Source organism: Scyliorhinus torazame, chromosome 16 (assembly GCF_047496885.1).
Source record: "Scyliorhinus torazame isolate Kashiwa2021f chromosome 16, sScyTor2.1, whole genome shotgun sequence".
NCBI classification, from domain to species: Eukaryota; Metazoa; Chordata; class Chondrichthyes; order Carcharhiniformes; family Scyliorhinidae; genus Scyliorhinus; species Scyliorhinus torazame.
In genome coordinates this window covers 7,331,511-7,346,039 of record NC_092722.1, presented here as the reverse complement: position 1 = coordinate 7,346,039, position 14,529 = coordinate 7,331,511, and the positions used below count along the sequence as shown (strand labels likewise).

General features: G+C 45.4%; 1 protein-coding gene across 6 annotated transcripts in view; it reads right to left on the bottom strand.

The window, feature by feature from the left end:
- Nucleotides 1-952: 952 nt before the first annotated feature.
- casz1 (castor zinc finger 1) overlaps nucleotides 953-14,529 on the bottom strand; it is a 750,295-nt gene continuing 736,718 nt past the window's right edge. For all 6 annotated transcript variants that reach the window (XM_072477862.1, XM_072477866.1, XM_072477864.1 and 3 more), the window contains one exon: nucleotides 953-9,500. In XM_072477862.1, the coding sequence (XP_072333963.1) occupies nucleotides 8,464-9,500 (1,037 nt within the window). In that variant the 3' untranslated portion in view covers nucleotides 953-8,463. The remainder of the gene's footprint in view (nucleotides 9,501-14,529) is intronic.

Here is a 14,529-nt window from a genome sequence, read left to right as displayed (position 1 = left end):
AACTTACCCCTCTCATAATAAAAATCAGACAATCCTCTTTTAATCCCCAATCTCCTCGATGAGCCAGAACTCTTGGCTTTTGAAAAGAGAAACCCTCAGGAAGAAAGTTACAAATGTACAAAGTCATTCATAGGATCGAGAGAATGAACCTACAACAACTCTTAATGGACTTGGTAACACAACAGGTAGTGACTTGGGTTCCAAGTGGGAAATGTAGAATTGATACAGACAGCAATGAAGACTGCCATGGAGAATGGTTAATGCCAGGAGATTGGCCCAAATGGAATGGAGAAGAGAATTGTATCTGTACATTGATGAATTCCATTTGGTTCAAACACCATCTTCTGTATATTGCCCCAAATTTAAAATTCTTATCATTCAGTAATTGACCTCACCCCTTTTTGTTTCCTTAACCTCCGATATTCCTCTGACCATGAGTAGCATGGTGGCACAGTGGTTGGCTCTGCTGCCTCACAGCGCCAAGAACCGGGTTCGATTCCAGCCTTGGTTGACTATTTGTGTGGAGTTTGCACGTTCTCCCTGTCTCTGTGTGGGTTTCCAAAGGTGCGCATGCTAGGTGGATTGACCATGATCAACACGTGGGGTTACGGGGATAGGGGAGTAGGGGGGCTCTTTCACAGGGTTGGTGCAGACACAATGGGTCAAATGGCCTCCTTCTGCACCGTAGGGATTCTACTGCACCATCACCTTTTTCATCTCCCCCTCCTTTTGTCCCACCATTGGAAACACTCTCCCTAAATCCCTTCACCCTCATCTCCTTCAGAACTTCTTTCAAATCCATCTCACTGACTAAGAGTCTTCCTCCTTTGGATCAGCACCAAATTCTGTAGGTTTTGCTTCAGAAAGCACTGTGTCCCTATTCTGTGTCGTCATCTTTCTATGTTAAAGGCAGTCGTGGAAAGTGAGTTTAATAAACAGTGACAACGGTTGCTATTTTTTCCAGTTTTTATTGAGTGAAAATCTCAAACCCTTGCATCAGACATGCAAAACCAATCAAATAAATAAAACACATATATTAAATTTCTAACAGCACTAGATTCAAGTGGAAAAATATTCAGTTATCAATAACATAGGTGCCGAGGGGTCATATTCAAGTATTGGAGAACATTTTTTCCAAACCATATAAAAAAAGTTGTTGTCTCCATGTATACAGCCATGTACATCGTAAGTGGATCAAGTTCTCCCCACAGAGAAAAAAAATTACACAAATCCATATGATCTAGAGATGGCTTCTTATCCTAGTGTGCAATATTTATATTACAAAGGCTAGAATTCTCTTTTGCTACATCGTAATCTTTCCTTTTTTTTCATCTCAAAGAGATCAATCCAGTTTTAGTTAAATTAACAGTAAAATGATCATTTGCTTCAGCAGCTTCGACTGTTTAAAAGATTTGGATGTTTCTGTCTGGTTTTACATAATCATTATTTTCATTTCTCTTTGTGTTCTGGTAGACTATCTACACAATGCCATCTGGCAAACATCGACTGATGTGTTACCCGTTTTTTCAAAACAGCACAGGCGGAGGAAAAGGAGAAATAAACTTAACAGCTTTGGACTTAACATGCTTTCTATGTATTAAAATAAAATGACACATGCCAAGTTAATCCAAGTGCATAACCTGCTCCCCAGCTCGAAACAATTTTACAGGTCTTTTTTTTTTTCTTTTCAAAAGTAAGTATGGAATCAGAAAATAAAAAATAAACAGAATTAATATTGCTTGCCTCGTGTCTGACGCTTAAATAGAACCCACCATCGAATAGGCAGCAAAAATAAAGAACACACAAAATAAAACTTGAGGGATATCGGTATTAAATTAACTAGTAATTAATATTCATAGACCTAAGTTAATTCACGTTCTACAAAATTCAAGTTAAACCTGAACCACACTCAGTGTCAGTGCTAACAGTCTATATATTACTGTTCAAGAGCCAAGTTACACTATCAACGTTGAAGCAATTGCACACAAAAGATAACTACTCCAGAATTCATAATTTAAAAAAAAAAGAAATCCTTCAAAAATGACATGATTTTGTTAAGTCATGTGCCTTTAACCCTTTGAGAACTGGTGGACTTGCTTTTGGAAGGGGCGGGGCTTTCAAGCAGCAACTTTAAATACATATTATTTCCCGTCAACGCGATATTTGTGCAAAAACAAAATAATGTACATAATGCCGGTTCTTACAAAGCACAGAGTGAAAAGCACAGGACCTTAGACACACACGTGCACGCACACACATACACTTCATCTAGCTAACGCACGGTGACTAGAATGGAGTATTGAAATCTTGCTGTGTTTCAAGATTTGGTGCTGGTGGGGGGGGGGGGTTTAAACTGACTGCTGTCCTCAAAGGGTTAATGCTACAGTTACAGTTGGGCCTCCCCCCCCCCCCCCGGGGAAACATTAATTCATTCTTAAAGCCAGAGTAGTCCCTTTTCATGACTCACTTAGAAGGAGTTTGTACTTGACACCGATCAACTCAATGTGTGTGCTGTGGCCCTGAATACTTCACGACAACAATATCTTGTTAACAGTTTAAAGCAAATCTGACACCATTAAATAATCATGGAAATTGAGAGAGTGTAAGGGAGAAACATTTGCTCCACCATACACTTTCAAAGGGGCTACTGCTGCTTTAAGACTTGGCAAATTAGTCTAATTCTCATTTTCCATTATTTGTAACTGGTAGGGTCCACAACTGTCAGTTCTAATGTAAAACTAAATTAGTGCAAACTTATATATATATATTTATATATATATCTGTGTTTTAAAAAAGACAAAAAGAGCAGGTTAACACCCATTAGTTTCAACACTCATCCGTAATGCTTCATCCATTGAAGTGTAGAAACAAGTACCGTAAGGTTAGACATTGCCCTTTTAAGAGACATTACCTGCTTCTACAAAACCCCGAGTGTTTGCTGTGGTGGCTCTGTGGAAAATATCTGCCAGCTTTGTCTACTCAATCATTCATAAAAAAAACTAAATTGCTGCTACTTAAAATATTACTTTTTATAAAATATTTTGAGGGTGAGGGACTAAATTTCCAGATGGTCAGAGTAAGAATGGGAAATTGCCTGTCATAAGATTGCTTCGAAAGAAACAAAGTGTGGGAAATGCTCAGCAGGCCAGGCAGCGTGTGTGGAGTGAGAAACGGAGTCAATTTTCCAGGTCAATGGCCGTCCTTCATCACTGGAAGGAGTTAGGGATGGAGCAGAGTTAAACAATTACAGAGTCAGGGTGAGGGGCTGGGGACAAGTTTAGAGGCAGGGTGAGGGGGTGGGGGTAAGTATAGAGGCAGGGTAAGAGAGGTGGGGGTGAGTGATGTGCCATCAATTAATCACAAGATGAGTAGTGAACGAAACTGAGGCTTTAATAAGCTAAACAGGAAGCCTCCTGGCCTCTGATCCCGAACTGAGGCAGGGCCGGAGGTCAGCCACCTTTACACCGAGCCCGAGGGGAGGCGGAGCCATCAGGCAATGGTTCACCACAATACATGTAGTACAGTAATAGTTTACCACAATACATAAAGTACACTAACAGTGGTTCACCACAGTGAGTACAGAGGTGGGAAAGAACGGACGAGGTCAGTGATAGAGTGGAAGGCTGTATTGTTCCTCTTTCCACAGATGATGTCCACCTGAGTGTTTCCGACATGTTTATTTCAGTTTCCAGCATCTGCAATTTGTGATTTTTGTGCATGATTGCTTTTATTCTGTGGGTAGGTTTTTCAGGAAAAACACATTACCTAGACCGCCCTGACTTGCTGTCAGTCTCCAACACAACATTTGCTACTTGCAACTTTTCTTACTTTTATTCTCAATTTTCTCTCTTTCCCAATTCACACAATGATTCTATTCCGTGCTGGCTCCCGTCAGACACCACTCCAATCTGACAGCACGAGAATGCTTCACGTTGCATCCCCAACCCCGAATCTATCGCTTTGGAGCTGACAGCTTTGACTACGTCTCAAATAACCTCGCAGAAAAAACCCACTTTGCTGATTCAGCATTTGTGCGGCATTCCTGCATGACGTCTCCTCGCCATGTTTGGATCAGACAGAAATGCCAGAATGACGCCGGGGAATTGGGGAACTCAATACCTTGATGGCTGGCGGCATAGCAGCCAAAAGTGATGGTGATGGTGAAGGCGGGGGGGGGGGGGGGGGGGGGGGGGGTTGTACACAAAAGACCAGAGGGCTGGATTATTCTGGGATGGGCTGTCGGAGCAGAGGAGGTTACTGAGCATAGGGAAGGGGAAAACTCAGGAAGCGATTAGAAGCGGGGCTTCCCAAACTGTGGGTTGTGACCCCTAGTGGGGGTCAAGGGACAAGATTTTAGCTCCAATGCAGTAACCCTGCCTTTCCATCAACTCTCTGAACACTCCTGCTCAACAACTAAAGCCTCTCGACCTCCCCATGCGCCCACCCCCACTCGAGCTCTCATACCTCCCCAAATTTTCACTCTGGGACACACAATGTCGGAGGTATTAAAACAGGGTCACCTCAGGGGTTTGGGAAGCACTAATTTAAAGGAAGTGATTTGAACATGGTTGTGGTTGCGGGAGGAGGGGGGGTGGGGTCAGAATTTTAAATAGCACTTGTTGGGAGATAGTGGGGTGTGAACTGTGGTCAAGCTGAGTAAGGAACGGGTCTTGGGACCGATTGCAATCCGGTTGTCAACGTTTTGCAGGAGCTGAGGTTTTGTGGAGGGCTGGAGACAGACCATGAGAGCTTTGGAATCAGGGAATCGGGGCTGGGTTGAGGCAGGGGTGGAGGTGGATGATGAAATGGAGATAGGGTCAGAGGTTCGCTTTGGGGGTGAATAGGTTACGGTGCCATCCGACATTGACCACAAGGGAGGAAGGAATTTGAGCTGCGAGAACAGATCCAGTGATTGGGGGAAATGCCTTTGGCAAGAAACGGGAGCAAGAGTAGACCATTCAGCTCATCGAGCCTGCACCCCCCAATCAATATGATCATGACCAAACTTTGGCTTTCACTCCACTTTCCCACCTGTTCCCCATGTTCAATTGGAGACAATTGTGGCTAATTCATGGCTGGGAGCCATCAGCATCCAATGACTTTGGCTGATGTTGAAGGGCAGGTTGTAGATCAGGGGAATGAGCAGCACAGAAGGAGGCCATTCGGTCCATCACACCCACACTGGCCTTACATGGGCCCACCTAGCCTCCCCCAAATTCCAGGCTCTTGGATGTGCACTTGACGTGCCCGAGCCTACATATTGTGGAGCAAGTACTTTTTAAATGTTCTGAGGGCTTGTGCCTCTACTACCTTTTCAGGCAGTGAATTCCAGAACCCCCCCTGCCCCCTGGGTGAGAGAATTTCCTGGTTCCCTCAGCAAGGGGAATAGATGAGGAAGAGTAGAACCTGGGGATTTCTGGGGCTGCAGTTTCCTGAGCAGTGTGTGCCGTTAGCACCCCTCCTCTCCAGTAAGTGACCACCATGCTCACTGTAAATGTGACTGGGTGTCTTTACAACAGGTGACCTGACATCTCTTTCCTCACTGCAGACTAAGAACAATAACTTGATAGACTTTTGAGGCTCAAGGCTGCAGTATAATTCCTTTAAATTTAGGGAGCTAATCTATACAATATCCCCTTTTTACTCCACCTGATTTGACCAAATTAAAAATTATTGAGTCAAAGTACATCAGGATGATCTGAGTAAACTGATGCCTCCCCAGTGTTGCATTCTGCACAGCCTGACCATTGGAGCTGCACCTGAACAGATTGAAGACATTGAAAGTTTAGAATTGATCCTGTCCAGACTCTATACTTAGGAGAACTTAAATGCTAAAACTAATTTATTTAGAAAGCAATTGGTATATTTACAATAACAGAGTTTTATAGACATTTACACTGGCTAAACTCCACTAGTTAGTGACTAATGAGGTGTTAAACTGACCCCTTTAGCTGACCAATTAATGCCTGAGCTTCCAGTAAAGGTGGAAATGGGTGTCATTAATCTGCCACTGAAGTGTGGCCGGACTGCAAATCTATATAATTAGCAGAACAAGCATCCGGACTCATCAAGAGCCGATGAAAGGGGGAGCATTGAACTTTAAAAGGTACAATTACTGGATTGAGGAATTGCCAAAGGTGGGCAAGGATGTCTCCTAGATCGGCTGAATGTTATTGTGGAAACAAGCTTCTTCCATCTGTCAGTGTGACCGACTCGGGCAGCACGGTAGCACAGTGGTTAGCACAATTGCTTCACAGCTCCAGGGTCCCAGGTTCGATTCCGGCTTGGGTCACTGTCTGTGCGGAGTCTGCACACCCTCCCCGTGTGTGCGTGGGTTTCCTCCGGGTGCTCCGGTTTCCTCCCACAGTCCAAAGATGTGCGGGTTAGGTGGATTGGCAGTGCTAAATTGCCCTTAGTGTCTAAAATTGCCCTTAGTGTTGGGTGGGGTTACTGGATTATGGGGATAGGGTGGAGGTGTGGGCTTGGGTAGGGAGCTCTTTCCAAGAGCTGGTGCAGACTCGATGGGCTGAATGGCCTCCTTCTGCACTGTAAATTAAATGACTCACACATGTGGGCAAAAATGGGAGCTGGTTTGACTTCTATAAATATGGGCAATGGCCACCCTTCTCTCCAATGTCAAACTCCGAATTGAAAGTGAAGTCCAAAAAATATAGAGACTGGTTTCTTCATCTGCAGTGCAAAAGCAGGGGAGTGGACACGGACATGACCCTCCCCAGGCTGAATTCAATACAAGGGTAAAAATCACCAGGGCCATGACAGAAAGACTGGGATTAATTGGATAGCCAAGGACAGGCACAAGAGACTGAATAGCCTTGTTTGTGTTGTATAATTCTAAAATAAAAGCATCTAATGTCAACCAAACATCTTCAGACACGGTATAGTAACTTGCTGGCTAATTTTGATGGGACAGAGTAACTACATTTCTCCAGTCAAACTGGCAGACAGAAGGGATTATTCCCCCTTAGTGTACATTGAAAAATTGACAAATAAGAGTTGCACAACAATACAACTTCTCTTTAGTTTCCTGTAATTGCTTTCAACTTGAGAGTAATATTCTGTATTCAGTTTGAAAGATACAAAGGCCCTGCTTTTAAATAATCTTAAACACAGACAGAAAAGTTCATCTTTGATCAGAAACTCGCTAAGCAGAAATTCCAGCTCGCGCCTTTAAGCAGAGATACCACAGCTTTCAGCCTCAAAAGGGTGAGGAGTCAGATTCAATGTGAAGGCGAATGACTTGCAAACAACATCACCAATGTTGGGCCCCAAAGTATCTACAATATTCATATTGATTTCTGCTTTAAATATAAAAAAATAATCTTCCGTGAAATGTCCTCAATCTATCCAGAAAACAAAAACTAAATGGAGAAACCTTTTAGAAGCCACAATGCTTCTTTACAACGGTAAAAGATCATTCTGCAACAGCCCAAAGAGAAACAAAAGGAATGGAATGGAAGGAGCTCTGACAGTAGCAAGTGGCTTGGGATGATACGGCCCAACTCCAGAGTAAGAAAGTTCTTGGGAGAGCGAGAGAGAGAACGAGAGAAAATCTTCAAAACAAAATAAATTAATGGAAGAGCAGGAATTAAACTTCATTCGTTTTTGAGCGCAAACACCGTGTTACACGACAAGCGTTTGTCAGTCTGCACTCAACTAAACGCTTGGTGACTTACCGATAGGAAATCATTTTACACGTTTTTATCTTCTCATCACTCACGGTTTGGTTCGAGAGGTGATGGTGGGGCTGAATACAGAAAGCGCCGATTTAGAACTGCCTTTCTAAGTTCTTTGCTTGCACACTCTGCCATAACAATAATGTACACAACAGCTCAAAACGGCTTCGGATTCTCGGTATCATATACTGTTTTTGTTTTTAAATACCAAAAATGAAAACAATAAAATCTAGCAGACATGCACACACACAACCAAGGAGTTTTCAGTAGCAAAGGTAATACCCAAATATTACATGATGTCCAACTCCAGAAATGTCGGATTATACATTTTTAGATTTCCCTGCATATTAAAAGGGTTTAATTATGTTGGTCGGGTTGTAAACATCCTTCAGGAACAAACTCTTTTCCTACTGCTGCTATCTCCTCTTCACATACCATCTGAAGCTAATCGTTTTGTTCATCTCTATTGGTGATTATTTCATTTGTTTAGGGCACAGTCCCGTCATCGTTAGCTGATCTGGAAGCATCACTGTGGGTGGAGGAAGCTGAGAAACTCTCTAATGAAGAGCTGAGGCACCAAAGGTTACCTTCCCCTCAGGCCTCTTAAATATTACAGCGCCTGGAGAGTTCTTGTGGTTAATTCTACTACATTTTTTTATTAAGGAAAATTGTCATCCCAGATAATTTAAACAAGTATATAGAGAACAGACTCTTTATATGAGAAAGGGAGCGTGGGGGTGATGGGGCGGGGGGGAACGGCTGCCCCCAGCTACAGCCCTGTTGCATCATCTTTTTCACTCATGTCCACATTCTCGGGCATGGTGCCATGGGTACTATCCGAGTCCGTGTTGAGATCATCATCATCTTCGTTTAGCTCTTCATCCTGTGTCATGTCGTTATCATCTTCGGCGTCGCCGGACGTCGCGGTGACGTCCTCTTGAGCCGTCCCAGCGACTGAGACGCCCTCGTGGGGCTTTGCGCTCAGATCCAGTGAGTCGTTCAATCCGATACCAGCAGCGTTTCTGAGGAAGAAGAGGGAGCCATCTACGTTGGTGCTGAGGTTTAGGGATCCATCCAGGTTGAGGGAAGATCCCTGGGAATCATACTCCACCGTGGCGCTTGTGCTGTGCATGACCTCGCGGGTGGGTGAGATGGAGGTCATCTCGCCACGTTCCAGCTTCTCGTGCTTGCGCTTGTGAGAGTCCATCTGAGACATTCCCACGACAGTGTGTTTGCAGTCTGGGTAGGTGCAGTGGAAATGGGAGCATTTCAGCTTGTATTTACAGTCAGGGACCTCGCAGTCCACGCTCGAGCTGAACTGGCAGAACCCAGCAGCACTGATCACATCTTGCTTGCCGTGGTGTTTCCGATGAGCGGTTACCTTGGTACTGTCAGTACAGCGGAAGCCACAGCGTAGACAATGGAAGTGGGTGCTGTTTCCTGAAAACTGACAGTCCCCAAAGTAGCAGCGCAGCGAGGACTTAAAGCGTTTGAAGTCATCGAGAACCAAGTTGTCCACTCGGTCATGGTGCTGGGCATGCTTGTACATGTGGGTGCGGCCGCAGAACTTGTAGCCACAGTTCTCCCGGGTGCAGTGGTAGTGGGTAACCTTCAGTGAGAACTGGCAAGAGGCGTCTTTGCAGTCTTCGTAGAGATCGTAGCGTTTGAAGCCCTCAAGCATCATTCCTTCATCCAACATCTTTCGAGAAGAGGCTGTCTTGCGCCGCTTGCCAAAGGGAGACATATCTTCGATGATCCAGAATCTTTTCTTTGCACCAGAAGCAGTTGGGAGCGAAATCGTATTCCCTGGAAGTAGAAAAAGAGAAACATCAAGAGATTACACTTCGACAGTCTGATTTTAACTGGAGTTGGGCACATTTGAGAGCGTGACGACTGCATTAAAGTTAGTAACGCAAACATATCTTCCTCCCAGAAACATCAGTGGGACACTACCCGACGGATTGTCGAAATCAAAAAAAATGGCACAAATTACACTAAAATAACACAAAGTACTGGACAGCAACCAAATAGACCATCTAACCTAACTAATCTATGCCCCACACGAGCTTCGTCTAACTCTATATATCCGTGCTGGTCAGCTGACTGGATTATGCATCTGTCAATGATGTTGCAATTGTCTACTTGGTAAGCAGGGGAGTGTAAATAGAGAGTTATTGTCACTGAGAAAAGGAGAATGAGACAACAGACTATGTCTATTTTTGGAAGCACTTTGGGAAGGCAAATGGAAGAAGCTGTCAGGTTTCTCCATTTTTGAGAACAAAGGAGCAGGAGTAGACCATTCGGCCCATCGAGCCTGTCCCATCATTCAATATGATCAAGGCTGATCATCCACTTCAATGCCTTTTTCCCCACACCATCCCCATATCCCTTTACGTCAATGACATTTATCTGAATCACAATCCTGTCTGAACCAGACCGCAGAATGCAATGTCCTTACATTGTCACAACCGACAAATAGCTTTTTACGGTTTCCTCTGGGTGCTCCGGTTTCTTCCCACAGTCCAAAGATGTGCAGGTTAAGTGGATTGGCCATGCTAAATTGCTCCTTAGCATCCAAAAAGGTCAGGTGGGGTTACTGGGTCATGGGGATAGGGTGGAGGTGTGGGCCTGGGTAGGATGCTCTTTCCAAGGGCCGGTGCAGACTCGATGGGCTGAATGGCCTCCTTCTGCTCTGACATGTGTCTCTTTCCCATTCCTGTTTAGGAAGCCACGCTCTGGGACTTCTTGCACAAATGGTGATCCAATCACTTACTTGGACAGCAGTGATCGCTCAGGCTTGTCCCAGAAAAGGTGTACACAAACATGTACCACGAGCACAGAACCGCGAAGGATAGGCGCCCCGTGCACCTGGTAATCTGCAGCTGCTATGTAGAGGCTATGGGGCAGTGTTCTAAACCTGCCAAGGTTCAGTGCCCAGTATCTGCTGCTGGTGGGTGAGAGTGAGACCAGCTGGTCACTGTGCTCCCTCCCAACCTCTGAATAACCTTAAAAAGCTATTTGAAATAAATACCTGAATTGGATAGCTAGCTCTGCATGGATGTGCGTGGAAAACCCAATACACTCCCATCGCCCCCTCCTAATGATTGTTTTTGCTGTTGACATTAATACGCAATTTCAATGCAAACAAATGAAAATTTCCCTATAATTTTCATAAATATTTCAAAACCAAAACAGGCACCACACAGATATTTGCTTCAAAACCTACCGATGAAACATTTCACTGATAAGATATCTGCAAACACCACCCCACGCACCTTGCGCGAGCAGATGCCTGAAGAGTTAAAGCTGTTTCAGACAAAGCTGTCTGCTGGCCTGGGGAAAGTCACATAGATATCATAGAATTTACAGTGCAGAAGGAGGCCATTCAGCCCATCGAGTCTGCACCGGCTCTTGGAAAGAGCACCCTACCCAAGTTCAGCACCTCCACCCTATCCCCATAACCCAACCCAACACTAAGGGCAATTTTGGACACTAAGGGCAATTTAACATGGCCAATCCACCTAACCTGCACATCTTTGGACTGTGGGAGGAAACCGGAGCGCCCGGAGGAAACCCACGCACACACGGGGAGGATGTGCAGACTCCGCACAGACAGTGACCCAAGCCGGAATCGAACCTGGGACCTTGGAGCTGTGAAGCAATTCTGCTAACCACAATGCTACCGTGCTGCCCTAATGATGTGAATGTCACTGCCAAACTACCATTACTGCCGCCATTAGCTATCCTGATAGGAAATGCTTCCCATCCGCCTGCAAACAGACAAAGCACCGTCACCCTACCCAGCTGAATGTAAAAGGGCAGGAGAGTTCTCCCACTGTCCCAGTCAATACCTATCCCCGAACTGACATCTGTAAAACCACTGACCTGACCATTCATCTGAATGAGGTTTGGTGCAAATTGGTGACTATGTTCCGAACAAAGGGACCTTGGAGTGTTTAGATCTCGGAAGGCAGAAGGGCAGGTTAACAGGGTGGTGAAAAAGCCTTTAGGGGCACTCACATTTACCAATCGGGGCATAGATTAGGAAAACAGGGAGGTCACGTTGGAGTTGTATAGAACATTGGTGAGGCCACAGCTGGAGCACTGTGTACAATTCTGGTCGCCACATTATAGGAAGGATGTGATTGCACTGGAGGGGGTGCAGAGGAAATTCACCAGGATGTTGCCTGGGGTGGAACATTTCAGTTATGAAGGGAGGTTGGATAGGCTTGGGTTGTTTTCTCTGGAGCAGAGAAGACTGAGGGACGACCTGAACGAGGTGGACAAGATTATGAGGGGCATGGACAGAGTGGATAGGGAACAGCTGTTCCCCCCAGTTGAAGGGTCAGTTACGAGGGGTCACAAGTTCAAGGTGAGGGGTGGGAGATTTAGGAGGGATTTGAGGAAAAATCTTTTTACCCAGAGAGTGGTGAGGGTCTCGAACGCACTGCCTGGGAGGGTGGGAGAGGTGGGTTGCCTCACATCCTTTAAAAAGTACCTGGATGGGCACTTGGCACGTCACAACATTCAAGGCTATGGACCAAGTGCTGGCAAGTGGGATTAGGTGGACAGGACAGGGCCTTTCATGCGTCGGTGCAGACTCGATGGGCCGAAGGGCCTCTTCTGTACTGTAGGGTTCTGTGATTCAGTGACATTCCAAAAGTGATTATACCTAAGAAATACTTCATTGACCCCAAAGGATGTCCTAAAATCATGAAGGACATTTTGTAAATGAAATTTCTTGAACATCTTTGTGGCTTGTTATGCCAATTCTGAGACCATTAAGACCAACCCGACAGTACAGAGCACAGTTATCTGGAGACCTGGCCGAGGTGGCAGGGCCTTTTCCTTGGAAGGCAGTGGTGATCAAAACCCTGCAGCGTTCACCTCGGCAACAGTGGCTGTACGTCAGAAATACTTCACTACCCTGCGAACTGCTTTGGGCCATTTTGAGGACAGGCGCAGCATGGTGGCACAGTGGTTAGCACTGCTGCCTCACAGCGCCAGCGACCCGGGTTCGATTCTAGCCTCGGGTGACTGTCTGTGCGGAGTCTGCACATTCTCCCCGTGTGTGCGTGGGTTTCCTCCGGGTGCTCCGGTTTCCTCCCACAGTCCAAAGATGTGCAGGTTAGGTGGATTGGCCATGATAAATTGCCCGTTAGTGTTCAAAAGGTTAGGTGGGAATAGGCCGGGGATTGGGCCAAGGTAAGGGGCTCTTTCAAAGGGTCGGTGCAGACTCAATAGGCCGAATGGCCTCCTTCTGCACCGTAGGGATTCCAAGATCATAAAGGTGCCCCCCCCAAAAAAAATGCAATTTCTTTCATGATCGTTTGCCCATCAGTTACTAGATTTTCTTTTAGAAAATTTAATTTAATTTCATATCTGTGCGATAGAAGATCTTTTTACATCTCATGAAAGGCCGTCGACAGGAAATGGTTCTTTCTCCGCAGATGCTGCTGGACCAACTGAGTGTTTCTGTTTTTATTTTAAGACGTTTCAATATCTGGAGCGTTTTTCCAGCACCATAGCCAACGCACTGCTACACCGTCATTGTTGGAGGACAGGCAGGGGTGATAGGAATTAATAAATAGACAATTGAGAGAAAAGAGAATGAGCCACGTGCTTATACGCTGCCTAAATTATTACAGCATTTACACTTAACCACTTTACAATTCTTCACCAGAACAGAGTGAATTGAAGAAATGCTGATAATGATCTGGAATTCACGGCCTACAAGGGAGGTGGTTGCAAGTTCAAATTCCCCAAAAGGAATTGGATATCTGCTTGAAGGGGGAATTTTTCAGGGCCGTGGGGAAAGAGGAGGAGAGTGGGGCTAATGGGGTAGCTTTTTCAAAGGGCGGAATGGCCTCCTCTTGCACCAGATGATTCTGTAGAGTTCCAAAAAAAAAACCCTGAAAATCGTCATGGCAATTGTCTTTCCAATGCCGCGCGGTTCATAAAACAACTAATAAACACGCTCGTGTGAATTCAGGTGCAATGGGGAAGCTTGAGTGTTTGTTTAGTTAATGGAGACAGCTGTTAGCTTCAACAAGTACCAATTTTTCAAAAAAGGGAAAAGAGATGAGAAGCCCCAGAGGTGCTGGAAATGTTGACAACACGCCCTCATTGTTACCTGACGGGGATAATGTCCCTAATGTTACACGTGTCAACACCATCTGTCACCCTGAAGGGATAGTGAGCGTCGGGACATAAACAAACAAAAGCGCTTCACGCTAACTTTCGGCAGAATCTGTGAACTGAAAGGCAGTCTCAGCGAGAAAGCTGCTTCCCTGCGTCGTTGGTCATTCCAGGCCACGTGCTCCGGGGCCTGGCTGACACTCAAACTCGCCGGATCTGCAGCAAGTTCAATTCTCAGCAATGCCTCGGCTAACAGTCAACTGCTGAATTTCAGGAGCTGAACTAACCAGTCAGTGCAGACATCTGACTATTTAAGTCCCAAGACAATTTATTTCCTTCGTTTCTCAATACCAAGTTTAAAGGATTTTTCGGTGATCATATCATGAAATCACACAGGAGGCTATTTGTCCCATCATGCTCTGCTCTGGCCCTTCGGACTAGCCCCACACTCCCCTGCTCTCCCCCCACAGCCCTCCAACTTCTGCTTCTCAAATATTTATCCAATTTGGAAAGTCCGACGGAACTCGCTTCCATCCATGTTATCCCGAAGAATTTTCGTACCAGGAAACATCTGGTGCTCTCTGGATAGATTCTCGTGGAATTCCCAGTTGGAGATCGGCAGAAGCCCCTGTAGAAATGGCCGCGGACAATATTTCTCCCAGTCTCCCGAACTTACGGTGGGAGATTGGGAGACCCA